The 18,549-nt window shown below is 38.2% G+C and overlaps 1 protein-coding gene across 1 annotated transcript in view; it reads left to right on the top strand.

The window, feature by feature from the left end:
* FH (fumarate hydratase) overlaps window positions 1-14,433 on the top strand; it is a 42,908-nt gene extending 28,475 nt beyond the window's left edge. The window contains exons 7-10 of the mRNA XM_059996730.1: window positions 318-521; window positions 2,101-2,228; window positions 10,332-10,485; window positions 12,997-14,433. Coding sequence (XP_059852713.1) covers window positions 318-521; window positions 2,101-2,228; window positions 10,332-10,485; window positions 12,997-13,139 — 629 coding nt within the window. The 3' untranslated portion in view covers window positions 13,140-14,433. The remainder of the gene's footprint in view (window positions 1-317; window positions 522-2,100; window positions 2,229-10,331; window positions 10,486-12,996) is intronic.
* The last annotated feature ends 4,116 nt before the right edge of the window (window positions 14,434-18,549 follow it).

Here is an 18,549-nt window from a genome sequence, read left to right as displayed (position 1 = left end):
GCGTAGTCAGGCATCATACACAGGTGTTTGCAGTAGGATAATATTTTTCTTTCAATATTTTATATTTCTTTCAACATTTATTGTACTTGTTCTTTTTATCTTTTAAGTTTGCTAGTATCATCAGATTTTCTACCCCTTTAGGACTTCTTGAAGAAATGTAGACAAAGCTTGAGTCTTAAGCATTTTTTTCTGAAGTAAGATTTTTATTCTGTTCTTTTTTTGCTTTTCATATACTGGCACTTTCTGTTTAACTTGCTGATATTAGAAAAATGTTGACTTTTACCTGTTAGCTCATATAGGTTATTATTTTTCTTCAGGCTTGCCTTTCGTCACAGCTCCAAATAAATTTGAAGCTTTGGCTGCTCATGATGCTTTGGTTGAACTCAGTGGAGCCATGAACACTGCCGCTTGCAGTCTGATGAAGATTGCAAATGATATTCGTTTTCTGGGTTCTGGTCCTCGCTCAGGTCTGGGAGAATTGATTTTGCCTGAAAATGAACCAGGAAGCAGTATCATGCCAGGTAATCACATAGCTGGTAAATGTTAGAACTGGAACTTGACTAGAACCCAGGCATTCTCATCTACAAAGCATATCTGCTTTTGTTTAACGTGATCTCAAAGTGGATAGGGACATGTGTGGTGCACTTGTTTCACAATGTCTTTGTGGGCTGCTTTTGATCAGGACTTCTGGGGACATCACCCAGCAATATAGGAGAAAAGAATTTTAGTTAGCAGCATATATTTTGATTTCCACCTTAGAAAATATGTACTAGTTCTATCTTTCACAATCCAAAGCAAATAGAATTCTAAAACAGGCTGTTAAAGTGATCTGCATGGGATGAATAAAGATGAATTATATCAAATGCCTCTTATTTCATTTTTTGCTTTAGGTTTTGGCCAGTTAGGTAAGGGAGGCTCCACAAATATGGTTGGGGCCTTGCTTTATTATATGTCTTACTTTATTTAATGAAGTTGGATTTCCTTCTTTTCTTGATGTCTGGATTCTAGTAAGTCATTTGGTGGACTCACTTGATATTCATGGAATCCAGTGGAGAAGTGTGGGCAGTACTGTTAGATGAATGTAGCTGGGTGAACAGTGACATTTAAGGAGTGCCTAATGAGTTGACTTCAGACTGGAGGGATATCTTGGCAGCAAGCTGAAGGGCTGTGCCCTTTCACCACTTTACTGGTGACTGAGGGTGAAGGTAGAGAATATGTGTTGATCATATTAGCAGATAAAGTTGAAATAGCAGTACATCAGATGACAGAGTCTAAATTCATAAGGGACTCTGTAGTTGGACTAAAACTGACAAGAGTGAAAAAGAAAGACCTGACTATAGATTCTTTTAGATCTAGGCATGTGTAGAATGAGAAAAGATCTGATTTTAACGTATGTCATGTTGAAAAATGACATGAGTTCAGTTGATTGCAAATTCAAGGTGATTACCTAAAAAAGAGAAATGCAGAGTCACAGATAAAGAACTAATCTTCCCACTGCGTTGCTTTGTACTTGTCAGAGGAATCAGGGATGTTCGGTTCAAACTTGAGCTTGTCAGAGGAGTGTTACAGGGTGGTAGGGTTCTGGAAACTCAAATAGGAAAATTCCAGCTTAACATCAGTTTCGTCTGGGAAGCCTCCCAGATGTTGGTGAGGTGCTTCTTTTATAAGTATTCCCATAGCAGTCTGCACTTCTCTGTATTGACCCCTTATCTATTATAATTGCCAGTTCTCTCTCTCTCGCCTCCAAGTTCTATGAGGGCAGGGGCTGCATCCTTCTTCCTCACTGTTGTATATTCAGTGCCTGGCTCCATAAATATTTCTAGAGTGCATGTAAGCCATGAAGGTGAAAAGAGCTATATTTACTGTGTAGTTGTAGGTACTCTACTTATTAGCCATTGCATGATTCAGAGTTTCTGCCTATATGGTTTGTTTCATTAAACAGCACTGATGGTTGGGACATTGCTTTATTATATGTCTTTATTTAATGAAGTTAGTTTTACTTCTTTTCTTGGTTATTTGATATAAAACCTAATCTTAAACTCATATTTGAAGCCACAAGTGTGTTTGATGTGATTTCTCTCTATGGTGGTTTTCTTGAAGGCAAGGTGAACCCCACCCAGTGTGAGGCACTGACCATGGTTGCAGCCCAGGTCATGGGCAATCATGTCGCCATTACCATTGGAGGCAGCAGTGGACATTTTGAGTTGAATGTTTTCAAGCCATTGATGGTAAGCTTTAAATTTGATTTTTAATGTCATTAACCGAAAGCTAGTTGTCTTGGTTTCTGTCTTTCATTAAGGTTTCCTACAGTTCTTTAGGTACTTGGATAATATACCTAGCAGTTGGAAGTTAAGCATATGTTAATGTTAGAGGACTAATCCTGTATATTTAATTAGGTGACTTTTAGCTTAAGTAATTGGTGGTTTGCTTTTTATAATAGGAAGAAAAATTCTGGAAGTAGGGTATAAGTTTCTTTCTTTTCCCTCACCACTGGGGATGCCAATTGTTAGAAATAAGTTCCAGTCTCCTCAGTTAAAAAAAAAAAAAGAAACTCTCCTTCCAGCCTGTCTCCTTCTCATGCTGCTGCTTTCTTCCTCTCTCTGAATTCAGCCTTTTTAAAGAAATACCCACTCTCACTCTCATTTGCACTGCAGTCTGGCTTCCACCCCTGCACTTATGTTTGAATTGTTCTTGTAGCACTTGTGACCTCTTGAGTCCAGCAGACATGCCACGGCTCTCAACTAACATCTGACCTTGACTTGTTGCTCCTTGAAACACTCTATGTCCTTGGTTTCTTCAGCACTTTCTCTCCAGTTCTCTTCCCTTTCTCAAGGCTTTCTTCCATTGGTTTTACTCTTCCACATACCTTGAAAACATTGTGTCCACTCAATCTATTCTTTTTCCTTCATCTTTATGAAGACAGAACAAAATGGCATCATCTTTTATCCAGTTTCCCCAACTCCAAATAATGGAGCTATTATCATTTACAATCCTTTATTTGTGTGAAGTGTTATATCTGAGTATATATTAGAGGCTTATTTCCTGTTTGTGTCTGGTGTAAAGTCTGATTTTAATTTGATAAGAATATGCAAATAACAAATATTAAGTGTATTCATTCAGTGTATTCATCAAATATTTATTGAGTACAGGTCTGTGTCAGGCACTGTACTCATTGCTAGTGATAGAACAATGAACAAGACAGATTTTTTGTTTTGCCCTTATGGAATGTACATTCTGGTGGAAAATAGAAAGAAGAGAGACCAAAGCACAACTCAGACTGATAAACTTTTTTTTTTAAATTAATTTATTTATTTTTGGCTGCATTGGGTCTTTGTTGCTCTGCATGGGCTTTCTCTAGTTGTGGTGAGCAGGGGCTGCTCTTCATTGCAGGGTGCAGGCTCTAGGTGCACGGGCTTCAGTAATTGTGGCACGTGGGCTTAGTAGTTGTGGCTTGCAGGCTCAGTAGTTGTGGTGCATGGGCTTAGTTGCTCCACGGCATGTGAGATCTTCCCGGACCAGGGCTTGAACCCGTGTCCCCTGCGTTGGCAGGCGGATTCTTAACCACTGCACCACCAGGGAAGCCCCAGACCGATAAGCATTTGCTTTCAGGTCAAATTCCAAACAGTTAACACCAGCTGCCTGGCAAATATATGTGCATAACAATAAGTGTCTTGCCAAATTTTTTTAAACAAAGGTCTGTTTTGTTTTTAATAGAAAATAAGTCAAGATAATCAACATTTGCCATATAATAAAGTCATTAGTATCAAATTAAACCTTGAATTTCTGTGTCTTCTACTAGAGTCCATTGTTGGGAGTCTGGTTTTCAGACCCTGGGATTTTAGACCACAGAGATTAGGATGTGGATATATATCTTAATATATATTGGAAATGTTATCAAAAAGAAAAAAAACTGCTAAAACAAACTAATTGACTTTATACTGTTTTAAAATACTGTGTGAAAGGTTATTTTCAAGGGATTATGGAATATTTGTTTTGTTAAGCATAAAAAATGTGATCATTAAGAACTGAGAAGCCCTGATTTCACTGATTGCCTCAAGCTCACGCTGAACTTTTTTTCTTTTTGAATTTTATTTTATTTTTTTCTACAGCAGGTTCTTATTAGTCATCCATCTTATACACATCAGTGTATACATGTCAATCCCAATCTCCCAATTCATCACACCACCACCACCACCTACTGCTGCTTTCCCCCCTCAGTGTCCATACGTTTGGTCTCTACATCTGACCTGTGTCTCTATTTCTGCCCTGCAAACAGGTTCATCTGTACCATTTTTCTAGATTCCACATATATGCATTAATATATATTTGTTTTTCTCTTTCTGACTTACTTCACTCTGTAAGACAGTCTCTAGATTCATCCACATCTCTACAAATAACCCAATTTCGTTCCTTTTTATGGGTGAGTGATATTCCGTTGTATATACGTACCACCTCTTCTTTATCCGTTCGTCTGTTGATGGGCATTTAGGTTGCTTCCATGACCTGGCTATTGTAAATAGCGCAGCAATGAACATTGGGGTGCATGTGTCTTTTTGAATTATGGTTTTCTCAGGGTATATGCCCAGTAGTGGGATTGCTGGGTCACATGGTAATTCTATTTTTAGTTTTTTAAGGACCCTGCGTACTGTTCTCCATAGTGGCTGTATCAATTAACATTCCCACCAACAGTGCAAGAGGGTTGTGTTTTCTCCACACCCTCTCCAGTATTTATTGTTTGTAGACTTTTTGATAATGCCCATCCTGACCAGTGTGAGGTGATACCTCATTGTAGTTTGACTTGCATTTCTGTAATAATTAGTGATGTTGAGCAGCTTTTAATGTGCTTCTTGGCCATCTGTATGTACTCTGGAGAAATGTCTATTTAGGTCTTCTGCCTGTTTTTTGATTGGGTTGTTTTTTTAATATTGAGCTGCATGAGCTGTTTATATATTTTGGAGATTAATCCTTTGTCTGTTGATTCATTCGCAAATTTTTTTTTCCCATTCTGAGGGTTGTCTCTTTGTCTTGTTTGTAGTTTCCTTTGCTTTGCAAAAGCTTTTAAGTTTCATTAGGTCCCATTTGCTTATTTTTGTTTTTATTTCCATTACTCTAGGAGGTGGATCAAAAAAGATCTTGCTGTGATTTACGTCAAAGAGTGTTCTTCCTATGTTTTCCTCTAAGAGTTTTATAGTGTCCGGTCTTACATTTAGGTCTGTAATCCATTTTGAGTTTATTTTTGTGTATCGTGTTACGGAGTGTTCTAATTTCATTCTTTTACATGTAGCTGTCCAGTTTTCCCAGCACCACTTATTGAACAGACTGTCTTTTCTCCATTGTATCCTTGCCTCCTTTGTCATAGATTAGTTGACCATAGGTGCGTGGGTTTATCTCTGGGCTTTCTATCCTGTTCCATTGATCTATATTTCTGTTTTTGTGCCAGTACCATATTGTCTTGATTACTGTAGCTTTGTAGTATAGTTTGAAGTCAGGGAGTCTGATTCCTCCAGCTCCTTTTTATTCCCTCAGGACTGCTTTGGCTTTTCGGGGTCTTTTGTGTCTCCATACAAATTTTAAGATTTTTTGTTCTAGTTCTGTAAAAAATGCCATTGGTAATTTGATAGGGATTGCATTGAATCTGTAGATTGCTTTGGGTAGTATACTCATTTTCACAATATTGATTCTTCCAATCCAAGAACATGGTATATCTCTCCATCTGTTGGTATCAACTTTAATTTCTTTCAACAGTGTCTTACAGTTTTCTGCATACAGGTCTTTTGTGTCCCTAGGTCGGTTTATTCCTAGGTATTTTATTCTTTTTGTTGCAATGGTAAATGGGAGTGTTTCCTTAATTTCTCTTTCAGATTTTTCGTCATTAGTGTATAGGAATGCAAGAGATTTCTGTGCATTAGTTTTGTATCCTGCAACTTTACCAAATTCATTGATTAGCTCTGGTAGTTTTCTGGTGGTATCTTTAGGATTCTCTATGTGTAGTATCATGTGAACTGCAAACAGTGACAGTTTTACTTCTTTTCCAATTTGTATTCCTTTTATTTCTTTTTCTTCTCTGATTGCCATGGCTAGGAGTTCCAACAACAGAGTTGTTAGAGGAAATGCTTTCAGTTTTTCACCATTGAGAATGATGTTTGCTGTGGGTTTGTCATATATGGCCTTTATTATGTTGAGGAAAGTTCCCTCTACGCCCACTTTCTGTAGAGTTTTTATCATAAATGGGTGTTGAATTTTGTCAAAAGCTTTTTCTGCATCTATTGAGATGATCATATGGTTTTTCTCCTTCAATTTGTTAATACGGTGTATCACATTGATTGATTTGCATATTTTGAAGAATCCTTGCATCCCTGGGATAAATCCCACTTGATCATGGTGTATGATCCTTTTAATGTGTTGTTGGATTCTGTTTGCTTGTATTTTGTTGAGGAATTTTGCATCTATATTCATCAGTGATATTGGTCTGGTATTTTCTTATTTTGTAGTATCTTTGTCTGGTTCTGGTATCAGGGTGATGGTGGCCTCATAGAATGAGTTTGGGAGTTTTCCTTCCTCTACAATTTTTTGGAAGACTTTGAGAAGGATGGGTGTTAGCTCTTCTCTAAATGTTTGATAGAATTCACGTGTGAAGCCATGTGGTCCTGGACTTTTGTTTGTTGGAAGATTTTTAATCACAGTTTCAATTTCATTACTTGTGATTGGTCTGTTCATATTTTCTATTTCTTCCTGGTTCAGTCTTGTAAGGTTATACCTTTCTAACAATTTGTCCATTTCTTCCAGGTTGACCATTTTATTGGCATATAGTTGTTTGTAGTAATCTCTTATAATCCTTTGTATTTCTGCAGTGTCAGTTGTGATTTCTCCTTTTTCATTTCTGATTTTATTGATTTGAGTCCTCTCCCTCTTGACGAGTCTTGCTAATGGTTTATCAATTTTGTTTATCTTCTCAAGGAACCAGCTTTTAGTTTTATTGATCCTTGCTATTGTTTTCTTTGTTTCTATTTCATTTATTTCTGATATAATCTTTATGATTTCTTCCTTCTGCTAACTTTGGGTTTGATTGTTCTTATTTCTCTAGTTCCTTTAAGTGTAACATTAGATTGTTTGAGATGTTTCTTGTTTCTTGAGGTCGGCTTGTATAGCTATAAACTTCCCTCTTAGATCTGCTTTTGCTGCATCCCATACGTTTTGGATCATCGTGTTTTCATTGTCATTTGTCTCTAGGTATTTTTTTATTTCCTCTTTGATTTCTTCAGTGATCTCTTGGTTGTTTAGTAATGTATTGTTTAGCCTCCATGTGTTTGTGCTTTTTATGTTTTTTTCCCTGTAATTGATTTCTAATCTCATAGCATTGGGGCCAGAAAAGATGCTTGATATGATTTCAATTTTCTTAACTTTACTGAGGCTGGATTTGTGCCCCAAGATGTGATCTATCCTGGAGAATGTTCCGTGCACACTTGTGAAGAAATTGTAATCTGCTGTTTCTGGATAGAATGTCCTATAAATATGAATTAAATGTATCTGGTCTGTTGTGTCATTTAAAGCTTGTGTTTCCTTATGAATTTTCTGTTTGGATGATCTGTCCATTGGTGTAAGTGAGGTGTTAAAGTCCTCCACTATTATTGTGTTACTGTCGATTTCCTCTTTTAGAGCTTTCAGCAGTTGCCTTATGTATTGGGGTGCTCCTATGTTGGGTGCATATATATTTGTAATTGTTATATCTTCTTCTTGGATTGATCCCTTGATCATTATGTAGTGTCCTTCCTTGTCTCTTGTAACATTCTTTATTTAGAAGTCTATTTTATCTGATATGAGTATTGCTACTCCAGCTTTATTTTGATTTCCATTTGCATGGAATATCTTTTTCCATCCCCTCACTTTCAGTCTGAATGTGCCCCTAGGTCTGAAGTGGGTCTCTTGTAGACAGCATATATATGGGTCTTGTTTTTGTATCCATTCAGCAAGCCTGTGTCTTTTGGTGGAGCATTTAATCCATTCACGTTTAAGGTAATTATCGATATGTATGTTCCTATGACCATTTTCTTAATTGTTTTGGGTTTGTTTTGTAGGTCCTTTTCTTCTCTTGTGTTTCCCACTTAGAGAAGTTCCTTTAGCATTTGTTGTAGAGCTGGTTTGGTGGTGCTGAATTCTCTTAGCTTTTGCTTGCTGTAAAGCTTTTGATTTCTCTATCGAATCTGAATGAGATCCTTGCTGGGTAGAGTAATTTTGGTTGTAGGTTTTTCCCTTTCATCACTTTAGGTATATCATGAAACTCCCTTCTGGCTTGTAGAGTTTTTGCTGAGAAATCAGCTGTTAACTTTATGGGAGTTCCGTTTTATGTTACTTGTCATTTTTCCCTTGTTGCTCTCAATAATTTTTCTTGGTCTTTAATTTTTGCCAATTTGATTACTATGTGTCTCAGCGTGTTTCTCCTTGGGTTTATCCTGTATGGGACTCTCCGCAGTTCCTGGACTTGGGTGGCTATTTCCTTTCCCATGTTAGGGAAGTTTTCGACTATAATCTCTTCAAATATTTTATCTGGTCCTTTCTCTCTCTCTTCTACTTCTGGGACCCCTATAATGCAAATGTTGTTGCGTTTAATGTTGTCCCAGAGGTCTCTTAGGCTGTCTTCATTTCTTTTCATTCTTTTTTCTTTATTCTGTTCCTCAGCAGTGAATTCCACCATTCTGTCTTCCAGGTTACTTATCCGTTCTTCTGCCTCAGTTATTCTGCTATTGATTCCTTCTAGTATATTTTTCATTTCAGTTATTGTGTTGTTCATCTCTGTTTGTTTGTTCTTTAACTTTTCTAGATCCTTGTTAAACATTTCTTGCATCTTCTTGATCTTTGCCTCCATTCTTTTTCCAAGGTCCTGGATCATCTTCACTATCATTATTCTGAATTCTTTTTCTGGAAGGTTGCCTATCTCCATTTCATTTAGTTGTTTTTCTGGGGTTTTATCTTGTTCCTTCATCTGGTACATAGCCCTCTGCCTTTTCATCTTGTGTATCTTTCTGTGAATGTGGTATTTGTTCTACAGGCTGCAGGATTGTAGTTCTTCTTGCTTCTGCTGTCTGCCTTCTGGTGGATGAGGCTGTCTAAGAGGCTTGTGCAAGTTTCCTGATAAGAGGGACTGGTGGTGGATAGAGCTGGCTGTTGCTCTGGTGGGCAGAGCTCAGTAAAACTTTATTCCACTTGCCTGCTGATGGGTGGGGCTGGGTTCCCTCCTTGTTGGTTGTTTGGCCTGAGGTGACCCAACACTTGAGCCTACCCAGGCTCTTTGGTGGGGCTAATGTTAGACTTTGGGAGGGCTCACTCCAAGGAGTACTTCCCAGACTTTCTGCCACCAGTGTCCTTGTCCTCACGGTGACACACGGCCATCCCCTGCCTCTGCAGGGGACCCTCCAACACTAGCAGGTAGGTCTGGTTCAGTCTCCTATGGGGTCACTGCTCCTTCCCCTGAGTCCCAATGAGCACACTACTTTGTGTGTGCCCTCCAAGAGTAGAGTCTCTGTTTACCCCAGTCCTGTCGAAGTCCTACAATCAAATCCCACCAGCCTTCAAAGTCTGATTCTCTAGGAACTCCTCCTCCTGTTGCCAGACCCCCAGGTTGGGAAGCCTGATGTGGGGCTCAGAACCTTCACTCCAGTGGGTGGACTTCTGTGGTATAAGTGTTGTCTAGTTTGTGAGTCACCCACCCAGCAGCTATGGGATTTGATTTTATTGTGATTGCACCCCTCCTACTGTCTCATTGTGGCTTCTCCTTTGTCCTTGGATGTGGGGTATCTTTTTTGGTGAGTTCCAGTGTCTTCCTGTCGATGACTATTCAGCAGTTAGTTGTGATTCTGGTGTTCTTGCAAGAGAGAGTGAGAATACGTCCTTCTACTCTGCCATATTGAACCAATCTCCTCACGCTGAACTTTCTAACCTCTGCATCTTTGTTTCTCTTCCTTCTGCACAGAAGATTCTTTTTCCATCTCTGGCTATTTAAGTGCTCTCCATCAAATAAAACTTTATCAACTCCTACAACTGGAATTTACTTCTCTCTCTATGCTCTTTAACATTTCATACCTGTATTTTATAACACCACAGGCTATCTTGTGTTTTATTTATTTGTATTTATGCCTTTATACCTCTTAAAAGGGCACTTTGGTGCCCTCAGACGTTTATAATTTCTTTCATATTTGTTTTCTTGGGTATGATGCCTTACAGGTTGTAGGAGTGCTGTATGTTAATTGTATTACATACTCATTTATGAATTGCAAATAATGTGTTATTGGACAAAGAAAAAAGTTAGGCTTAATAAGTTTGTCTCTCTCTCTTAGATTAAAAATGTGTTGCACTCAGCCAGACTGTTGGGGGATGCATCAGTTTCCTTCACAGAAAACTGTGTGGTGGGAATCCAGGCCAACACAGAAAGGATCAACAAGCTAATGAATGAGTCGCTAATGTTGGTGACAGCTCTTAATCCTCATATAGGTATGTGTTTAAAGAATAATAGTGTCATTTTGAATACAGTTAAAGGCTGAAAAATTTTTAAGAGACTACTGGATCAATGTTTGTGAACAACAGATGTCTTTTGGACAATCTCTTAAGACATTTCACATTGTGTTGAAAGACGCTATATATATATATATAACCTTTATGGTATCATATTTCTTTCAAAATCTTGATTGCTTATGCTTCATTTTATTTGAAATGTGCTAAGTTCAGAAGTAGACTTTAAACTTATTTTAATCTTAATGGAATTCAGATCCTGTGGGACACTAAATTCAGATACTAAGTGTCCTCTCAGTTTTTAATGTCACTAGGTGGCACTGGCTGATTAACAACACTGAATGAATTCGTTTTTCTACCTTCTCTAGATGCTGTACTATACTTTGTTTTTGTTGTTTTATTCAACTCAGAAATGGATTAAATTAAAAGAAAAAGGGTTATGTATGCATAGCTTATAGGGAAAGGGGGGAAATACAAATATTTTGTCTAAAACCATGGCTTTTATGTTGCAAGCCTTTTCCAGATTTATAAATATTTCATTATGTAGATTCAAAAATGTTAGCTTGGATTATAGACTGACTAATGATCCCCATTAAATACACTGTTTTGTCATGGATTTTGAGGCATTCGTTGCATTGTTATAATGTGTTAAAAGCCTTTTCCCACCTTCTCCTTACTGCTGAGCTGAGGTTATTAACATATTCTTTGATTTTCTACATCAGAACAAGTTATGATGCAGTCATTTGGTGTGATATGATTACTGTTTTAAAACAGTCTTACTTCAATAATCCTGAACTTTGAAGGCTGATTTTATATTCTTGGCTTCATGTCAAGCTGTAATTTCAGTCTTATAAAGTTAGAGCTCATATAACTGCTTCAGGTAGCTCTGAGCCCAATATGCTATCTGCTCTTTGGAATAGTATTAAGATTGACAGTAATACTGGGTTCTTTTGAAATAATTGTACATCAGCATTCAACTGGAGAGATATACAGAGGAACCCAAAGGCTTATGTGAGAAATGTTTCATCACATATATACTTCAGAATTTGTTACAAAAGCATTTAGAGATACTCCTAAAGCAGAATGATTGATGTCTTTCTTAGACAATTTAATGTGAGGTAAAGGCCATACAAGGATAAGTGGGCAAACCACACCTTACTGGTTGACAAAGCATGAGCCTTACAACTCCACATCATGGGTTCTGTTTGTGCTCATATATAACAAGCTGATTGGTAATCATGTTTTGTGGGGCTTGAAGAAGAGAACTGAAAGGGTTAGCATAATGCATAGACTTTAATGTCATTATTAACATAAAAGTACAGAATGTCTAATATTAACCCCAAAGGTTTGACATGAGAATTCTTTCTCACAAAGTTAGTCTGACCAGTAAATGCCCTTTTCAACATGCTTAGCATTCACAAATTAATTTTATTATTAACTATGTCCTTAATATGTTTATAGGTAGATTAATTGCATATTACACATAACATCTTGTAGGTGGTTGATAATTGCACATGACACATAACGTGTTGCTTGGTCAATAATCATATTGCTTCAGCAGGCTTCTTCTCTCTGGTCATAGTCCTCTAATCCTGGGTTGGTTTTTTTTGTTGTTTTTTTTTTCTCTTTCACTGGTTTCATTTTTGTTTTTTCCCTTCTTCTGGTTTTTGCCGCCTTTTTTTGTTGTTGTTAACATTAAACCGAGATAACTTGCAGAATTGCCCTGCCCCTATCTTTATTAATTTTAAAAGCAAGTAACTTTGAAGTAAACAGTAGACCTGTGATCTCTTGCACAAGTATATATTTATACTAAGACTTCCCAACTTGTACCCTTGTAATGTCTGGAAGGAGGCCAGGGCATGGAGTGCTGAACCAGAGAGAGATGTTGGAAGCAGCTCATCTCTCAGAGCCCTGCCAGCTCTTCCCTCATTGTGAGAGGACTCTCCTCTCTTTTCCCTCTTAGAGCCCTTTACCATATAGTTCCTGGTTGTGCAGTCCTGTCTTTTCTGTAGTGCTGCAGCATTGAGCTTGTTAATGCTTTGTTAGAAAGATAATTTTTCTGGTTAAGCATGCTACTGAAACAGCACATTTATACTAGTCAGATGTATACTTTTATCTCTTGGTGCCATTATGTGTGTGTGTGTGTGTGTGTGCGCGCGCGCGTTTGTGTATGTGTATACATATATATCGAGAGAGAGATGCATCTATGTGTATATATTTTCCTCCTTATGAAAATATCTGGGTTAGTGGGCAATTTTAATTTAGGGACAAATCTTGTAGAAAGGGAAGTATGTATTACTTCAGAAAAGTAAAAGTTTTAGTCCATATAAGAAACGACAACTATCAAGATAATCCACTGCTAAATATTTTTAAGATTAAGAAATGTTTACTTAAGAGACCAGTAGCATTAAGTAAATAATAACAATTACCTTTTGCTTTAGAAATCCAAGTTTCACTATTAACTCCTACATCGCCTTTTAATTTTTTCTTTAGGGTATGACAAAGCAGCCAAGATTGCTAAGACCGCACACAAAACTGGATCGACCTTAAGGGCAACTGCTATTGAACTTGGCTATCTCACAGCAGAGCAGTTTGATGAGTGGGTAAAACCTAAGGACATGCTGGGTCCAAAGTGATTTAATAAATTCATAATAAAAATGATTGTCATATAAAATAAAAAGTGAAACAGACTCCTTATATTTCTTAAACAAAAATGGATAAATGTGAAAGGAAACTGCTATTGAACTTGACTGTCTCTAGCAGAGCAGTTTGGTCAGTGTATAAAACGCCAGGACGTGCTAGGTCCAAAATGAATTTTAAAAGTGTAAGATAAAATAATTAAATTGTATAAAATCAAAAGGAAAACAGACTTATTTTTCTTTTATGTTAATTGACTCGTATTATATAGTTGAATCTGTGAGTTTTGTGTATGGGTGTTTACCATTTCAAATGTTTTATAAGAGCCATATCAGCTTTTAAAGAGTTGTAATTTTTTGGGGTGGTTTTTGTTTTTAAAAAATTCCCCTGTAGTAAAAAAGTACTTGTTAGCTCATTCCCAAGTTAAGTCTTCAGACATCTTTTATTTTCCTGTGATTTGGGGGCATAAGCTGACCAAACATTTGCCCTCCTAAGTGGGGTTGTGAGTGTTTGTATGTGTGTACGCGTCATGCACACATGCATGCATATATATGGAATATATATATGTACACATAGATAAGGAAATAGGATAGATTAACAAAATTAAAACATATATATCCTATGTGCTAATTACACAGACACACACCCCTCCTGATCTTATTTAAATTATCCTAGGAAGACTGGAAAGACTGAGTTAAGAATTATAGGACATGGATTAAAAAGGATAAGGGGTGCAAGCAGGAAGCTTGGAAAGAAAGGGAGGGTGTCATGGGAGTGAGTCTTGCCCATCATCTCTCTGTGCACCTCTCAGTGCCAGGATTTTTCAGCAGGAGTTCATTTGACACAACCTCAGGGAATTTTGAATTAGCAGTTCTAGGGAGATCCAGGTTAAGTTGATTTAAACCTGGAACTGAAGGCTTTGTTTAAAATAGACCCAACCTTAATTATGTAGGGAGTTGGAACAATTTGTTCTTTTTTCCCCTCCCACATGTATAATAAATAACAAGATTATGAAGAGAGTGATTCCCACTGGCTAAAGCATCTCATCTGTAAGTAGTGCTCTATCAAGTGTGTTTAAAACAAACAAAAAAAGGAATACTTACTCCTGATACTTATTCTTGGAAAATTAGGCTCATTAACACCAACTCCGCTGTGGTATTTAGAAGATAGCATATATAGCATTTTAAAAAAAAAATTAAAATTCTAATATAATGTTCTATGTCAATTGTACCTCAATTTTTAAAAGTTGTAGAAGTATTGTGATGAAAAATGAAATTATATTCTTACAAGTAATCTCTTAAGCCTGAGTGGGTATTTTTTTACTGTAAAAGGGATTTCAAACCTTTTAATGGAGCCCATAGGATCTACTTTTAACCCATGCAGTATTGTTTTTGGCAGTGTTTTTCACATGGTGATGATGTGATGCTTGTGCAGTTTGATTTCCTGTAGCCTATTTTGTTTAAAAAAAATTATTGGAAAAAATCATAAAACAAAATCACATTGTGCCTGGAACTCATTAACCAAACTGGCAACTGTTCTATAGTTGTGGACCTGAATGATGTTTTGCCTGAGCAGGCATCCTCAATCTAAACAAGCTGTCATTGGAGGGCTGAACTAGAAACATAACCACTTATGTAATAAAGATAATAGCAGATCAGGTTTGTAGCCTCAAACAGTCTTTGTACAGCTATCTGCTATATCCTAGCATATTATGAGCCATCATTGAATCCTTTGAGCTGACAGTCATCTTTGTGTGATGTTAGTGAAGTAAAACACTGTGCTTTATGGTGAAATCCTACATAAGCATTTTAGGATTCCCTGTGAGAGGGTTGTACTGAAAATCAACTTCAGTATTTGTACACTGAGGACAGTGTTGTCTCATGGGACGTTTGGCAATGTCCAGAGACATTTTTGGTAGCACTGAGGAAGGAGTGCTGCTGGCATCTAGTGGGTGAAAGAGATGATGCTGAACATCCTATAATGCACAGGACAACCCCCAACAACAAAGAATTGTCCACCCCCACATATCAATAGTGGTGAGACAGAAACTTAAACCCCAAAGCTACTATCTCTGGAAATGCTCACTGTTTAGTTAGGCTTCACTGCTTGCTTGTGTGTATTTATATCCTGGCATTGCAGAGACTTTATTAATTGAAACCATGAGGTATCTTAGATGTGAGCATGAACAGAAAAGTGTTAATGAAACATTAAATGATCACAGTGCTCATGGCTTCGAATGACCTACACCCAGCAGGGTATCCAAGGATTTGTGCTGGATAAACATAATGGGGGTGAGGGGCTGTCAAGTACTTGCAAAAACGCCAGGTAAATATGTTTTAAGATGGAGACGAAAACAATCCATTGATCCTTAGCAAACATGTAGAATGCCAAGGGGCTTACTTGAGCAAACACATTTCAGAGGAGGAAAGTCATGGGACTTATGAACAGATCAGTCTAGAACTACACCAAACTTGCCACACAGACGCAGCAGGGAAGTTCATAGAAAGCCACGGGCTAAATTTACTCATTTAACTGTTTCATTTGGTTGACAGCAAAAGTATATATTCACAAAAATTTATGAGAATATTTCATACTCAAGTATATTTTAAAGATCATATGCTTGAATATGGCTGTTATATCTCTTCAACTGTCCTATTGGTCTATAACTACAGCAGCAAGAAATCTTGGAGAGACAAATTTAATGTTTTTTTAAAAAGACAAGATTAAAACTGGTAAGCTAAAACGAATTTTTTTTAGTTTTAGTTTTTTTAATTTTAGTTTTTTTTTAATTTTAGTTTTTTTTTAAGCAAATTCATTAAATTGGCCATTTAGCAACTGACTTGTTGAGCAACTAACCTAGAGCTGCTTCCATCTGCAAGCTGGGTGAGATGAAAGAAGCTGCTGATCATTGTCTGCCATCTGTGATGTCAAGAAGCAGAGCATCAAGATCACAGAACAACTGTGTGAAGCCAGGCAGATGAGGACATTGTCTTGGTATCTTCAGATTACCCTGCAGATAACCTGCTGACACTTTACCCTGCTCTTCAGGGCTTTCCACAAAAGACGTACCTATGGCTACCCAGCCACAGGCCAAGATGCTGAGTACCATTAAAATCTATTTGCTGTATTAGCATCAAACATATTCATTCATAAGCCTATGGAATCTGGGATTGAGAAGACCTCTGTCCCTAGGATTAACGGGTGGGAGATAATGAAATATGTTTCCCATATAAAACACCATACTCTAAAAGACAATACTCTCTAGGAACTTGTGGTCTGGGACTTCCCTGGCAGTCCAGTGGCTAAGACTTCACCTTCCAATGCAGGGGGTGCAAGTTTGATCCCTGGTCAGGGAGCAAAGATCCCACATGGCTCACAGCCAAAAAAACAAAACAGAAGCAATATTGTAACAAATTCAATAAAGACTTTAAAAATGGTCCACATAAAAAAAAATCTTTAAAAAACAAAACTTGTGGTCAAGTGTGCATCATCTTGCCTCAGGTGAGAAAGGGGTTTAGAATGAAGAGTTTTTGATGAAAGCTACACATTGTCATCAGTAACTTGGGGCTAATTGTCATATCAAGACATTTAAACAAAGGTGAAATTTGAAGCTGTAAAAGAGAATGGCCAAGGAAAAGGCAAAAGGAAAATGAGAGGTAACCACTGAATGAAATAGATGTGGCCATGGAGGTTAAATTAGAGTGGTTCAGTCTAGATGCTAAGGCAGGAGAAGGGGGAAGCTGGTAAATCCAGTGGAGTTCAATTTCACCTCAGCTGCTTACTAGTCATGTTCCTGGCCACCACTTTATGTCTATAAACCCATTTCCTTATCCCTAAAATGGAGTTATTGATAACATATTTCATACTTACAAAGTACCAAGCGCAATCCCTGCCTCAATTAGCTTTCTCGGTTTCCTTCCCTGAAGAGAATGGACAAAATTACTAAGTGTTAAACAGATTTTAAAAGGTAAAATTGGATTAGCCATTTTTTCCTTCAAGAAGACTCTTCAGCCATATAATTTATCATCCAAACTGGAACACTTTGTGTTCCAGAACAAAAGGAGGTGCTAAGCTAATTTAAATCGTATAATTTTTTAAAAATTTATTGACCAAAAAATTTTTATCGTATTGGTGGGCCTATAAATAATGCTACTCAAAAGTTAAGTTTAAAAATAGATTTTTCTCCAAAATACTAAAAACACATGTATGAGTATGTGAGTACATTAAAAAGCAAAATTTTTAAACGATTATCTGAACAATAAAAATTAGAGAAGCAGGGCTTCCCTGGTGGCGCAGTGGTTGGGAGTCCGCCTGCCAATGCAGTGGACCCGGTTCGTGATCCGGTCCGGGAAGATCCCACATGCCGCGGAGCGGCTGGGCCCGTGAACCATGCCCGCTGAGCCTGCGCGTCTGGAGCCTGTGCTCCACAACGGCAGAGGCCGCGGCAGTGAGAGGCCCGCGTACCGAAAAAAAAAAAAATTAGAGAAGCAGAGTGACATCAACATCATGACTGGGTGAGATGCTCTCTTTATCTCTTCCTCTTCAATCTACAACCAGTAAAACATTAGCAACTCAACAAAGATTCCTCTGCCCAACACACTGGGACACTGGAGAATTCCACATATCTGTACATCTAAAGGTGGCTAAACTGGAACACATAGAGGAGGTGGAACTGGAGGAATAGCAGAGGTGGTGCCTGCAATTGGGGCCCTCCGATTGCAGCAGCTGAGCCTACAGCCCCAGAAAACCTGGTAGCAGCAGGGGAGGCTGCACACACAACTCTGGCCTCCCAGCCACAGCAGTGCCCACAGTCACAGATAACTTGGCAGCAGTGGAAGCAAAACCTGTGCTCCCATCCCTCCAGCCGAGGAGGCACCCGAGAATCTGGTACCGCGCTCCCTGACCACACCAGTGCAGCCCATGAACCTGACAACACTGGACATGGCAGGCACCCCCCAACCTTCCATTCCTCCCTATGGTGATGGAGCCTGTGGCTCAGGAAATTCCAGATGCGACATAAGCGCCCACCATCCTGGTACCCCAGGCAGTGATGCCAGAGACAACAGCCGCAGCAAGGCACAAATGACCCTGGAGCACAGCAACGACAATGAGGGCACTGAGCATCAACTCTGGCAAAGGCAGTGCGTGGAAAGTGCTGGCTCTCAAATATAACTAGAAGTAGCTCAAGCAAGAGAAACCAAAAACTTGTGCTATAGCACCACCTTCTGGAAAACAAAAGAAAAGCCTCTAATTTCTAACCTGTTGAATCCTTAGACTCAAGGGTTTTTTTTTTTTTTTTTGGTTTTTTGGGGTTTTTTTTTGCGGTACGCGGGCCTCTCACTGCTGTGGCCTCTCCCGTTGTGGAGCACAGGCTCTGGACGAGTAGGCTCATTGGCCATGTATCACGGG

The sequence above is a fragment of the Delphinus delphis genome, chromosome 1 (genome assembly GCF_949987515.2).
Source record: "Delphinus delphis chromosome 1, mDelDel1.2, whole genome shotgun sequence".
Taxonomy (NCBI): domain Eukaryota; kingdom Metazoa; phylum Chordata; class Mammalia; order Artiodactyla; family Delphinidae; genus Delphinus; species Delphinus delphis.
This window is presented reverse-complemented; position numbering and strand designations above follow the sequence as displayed.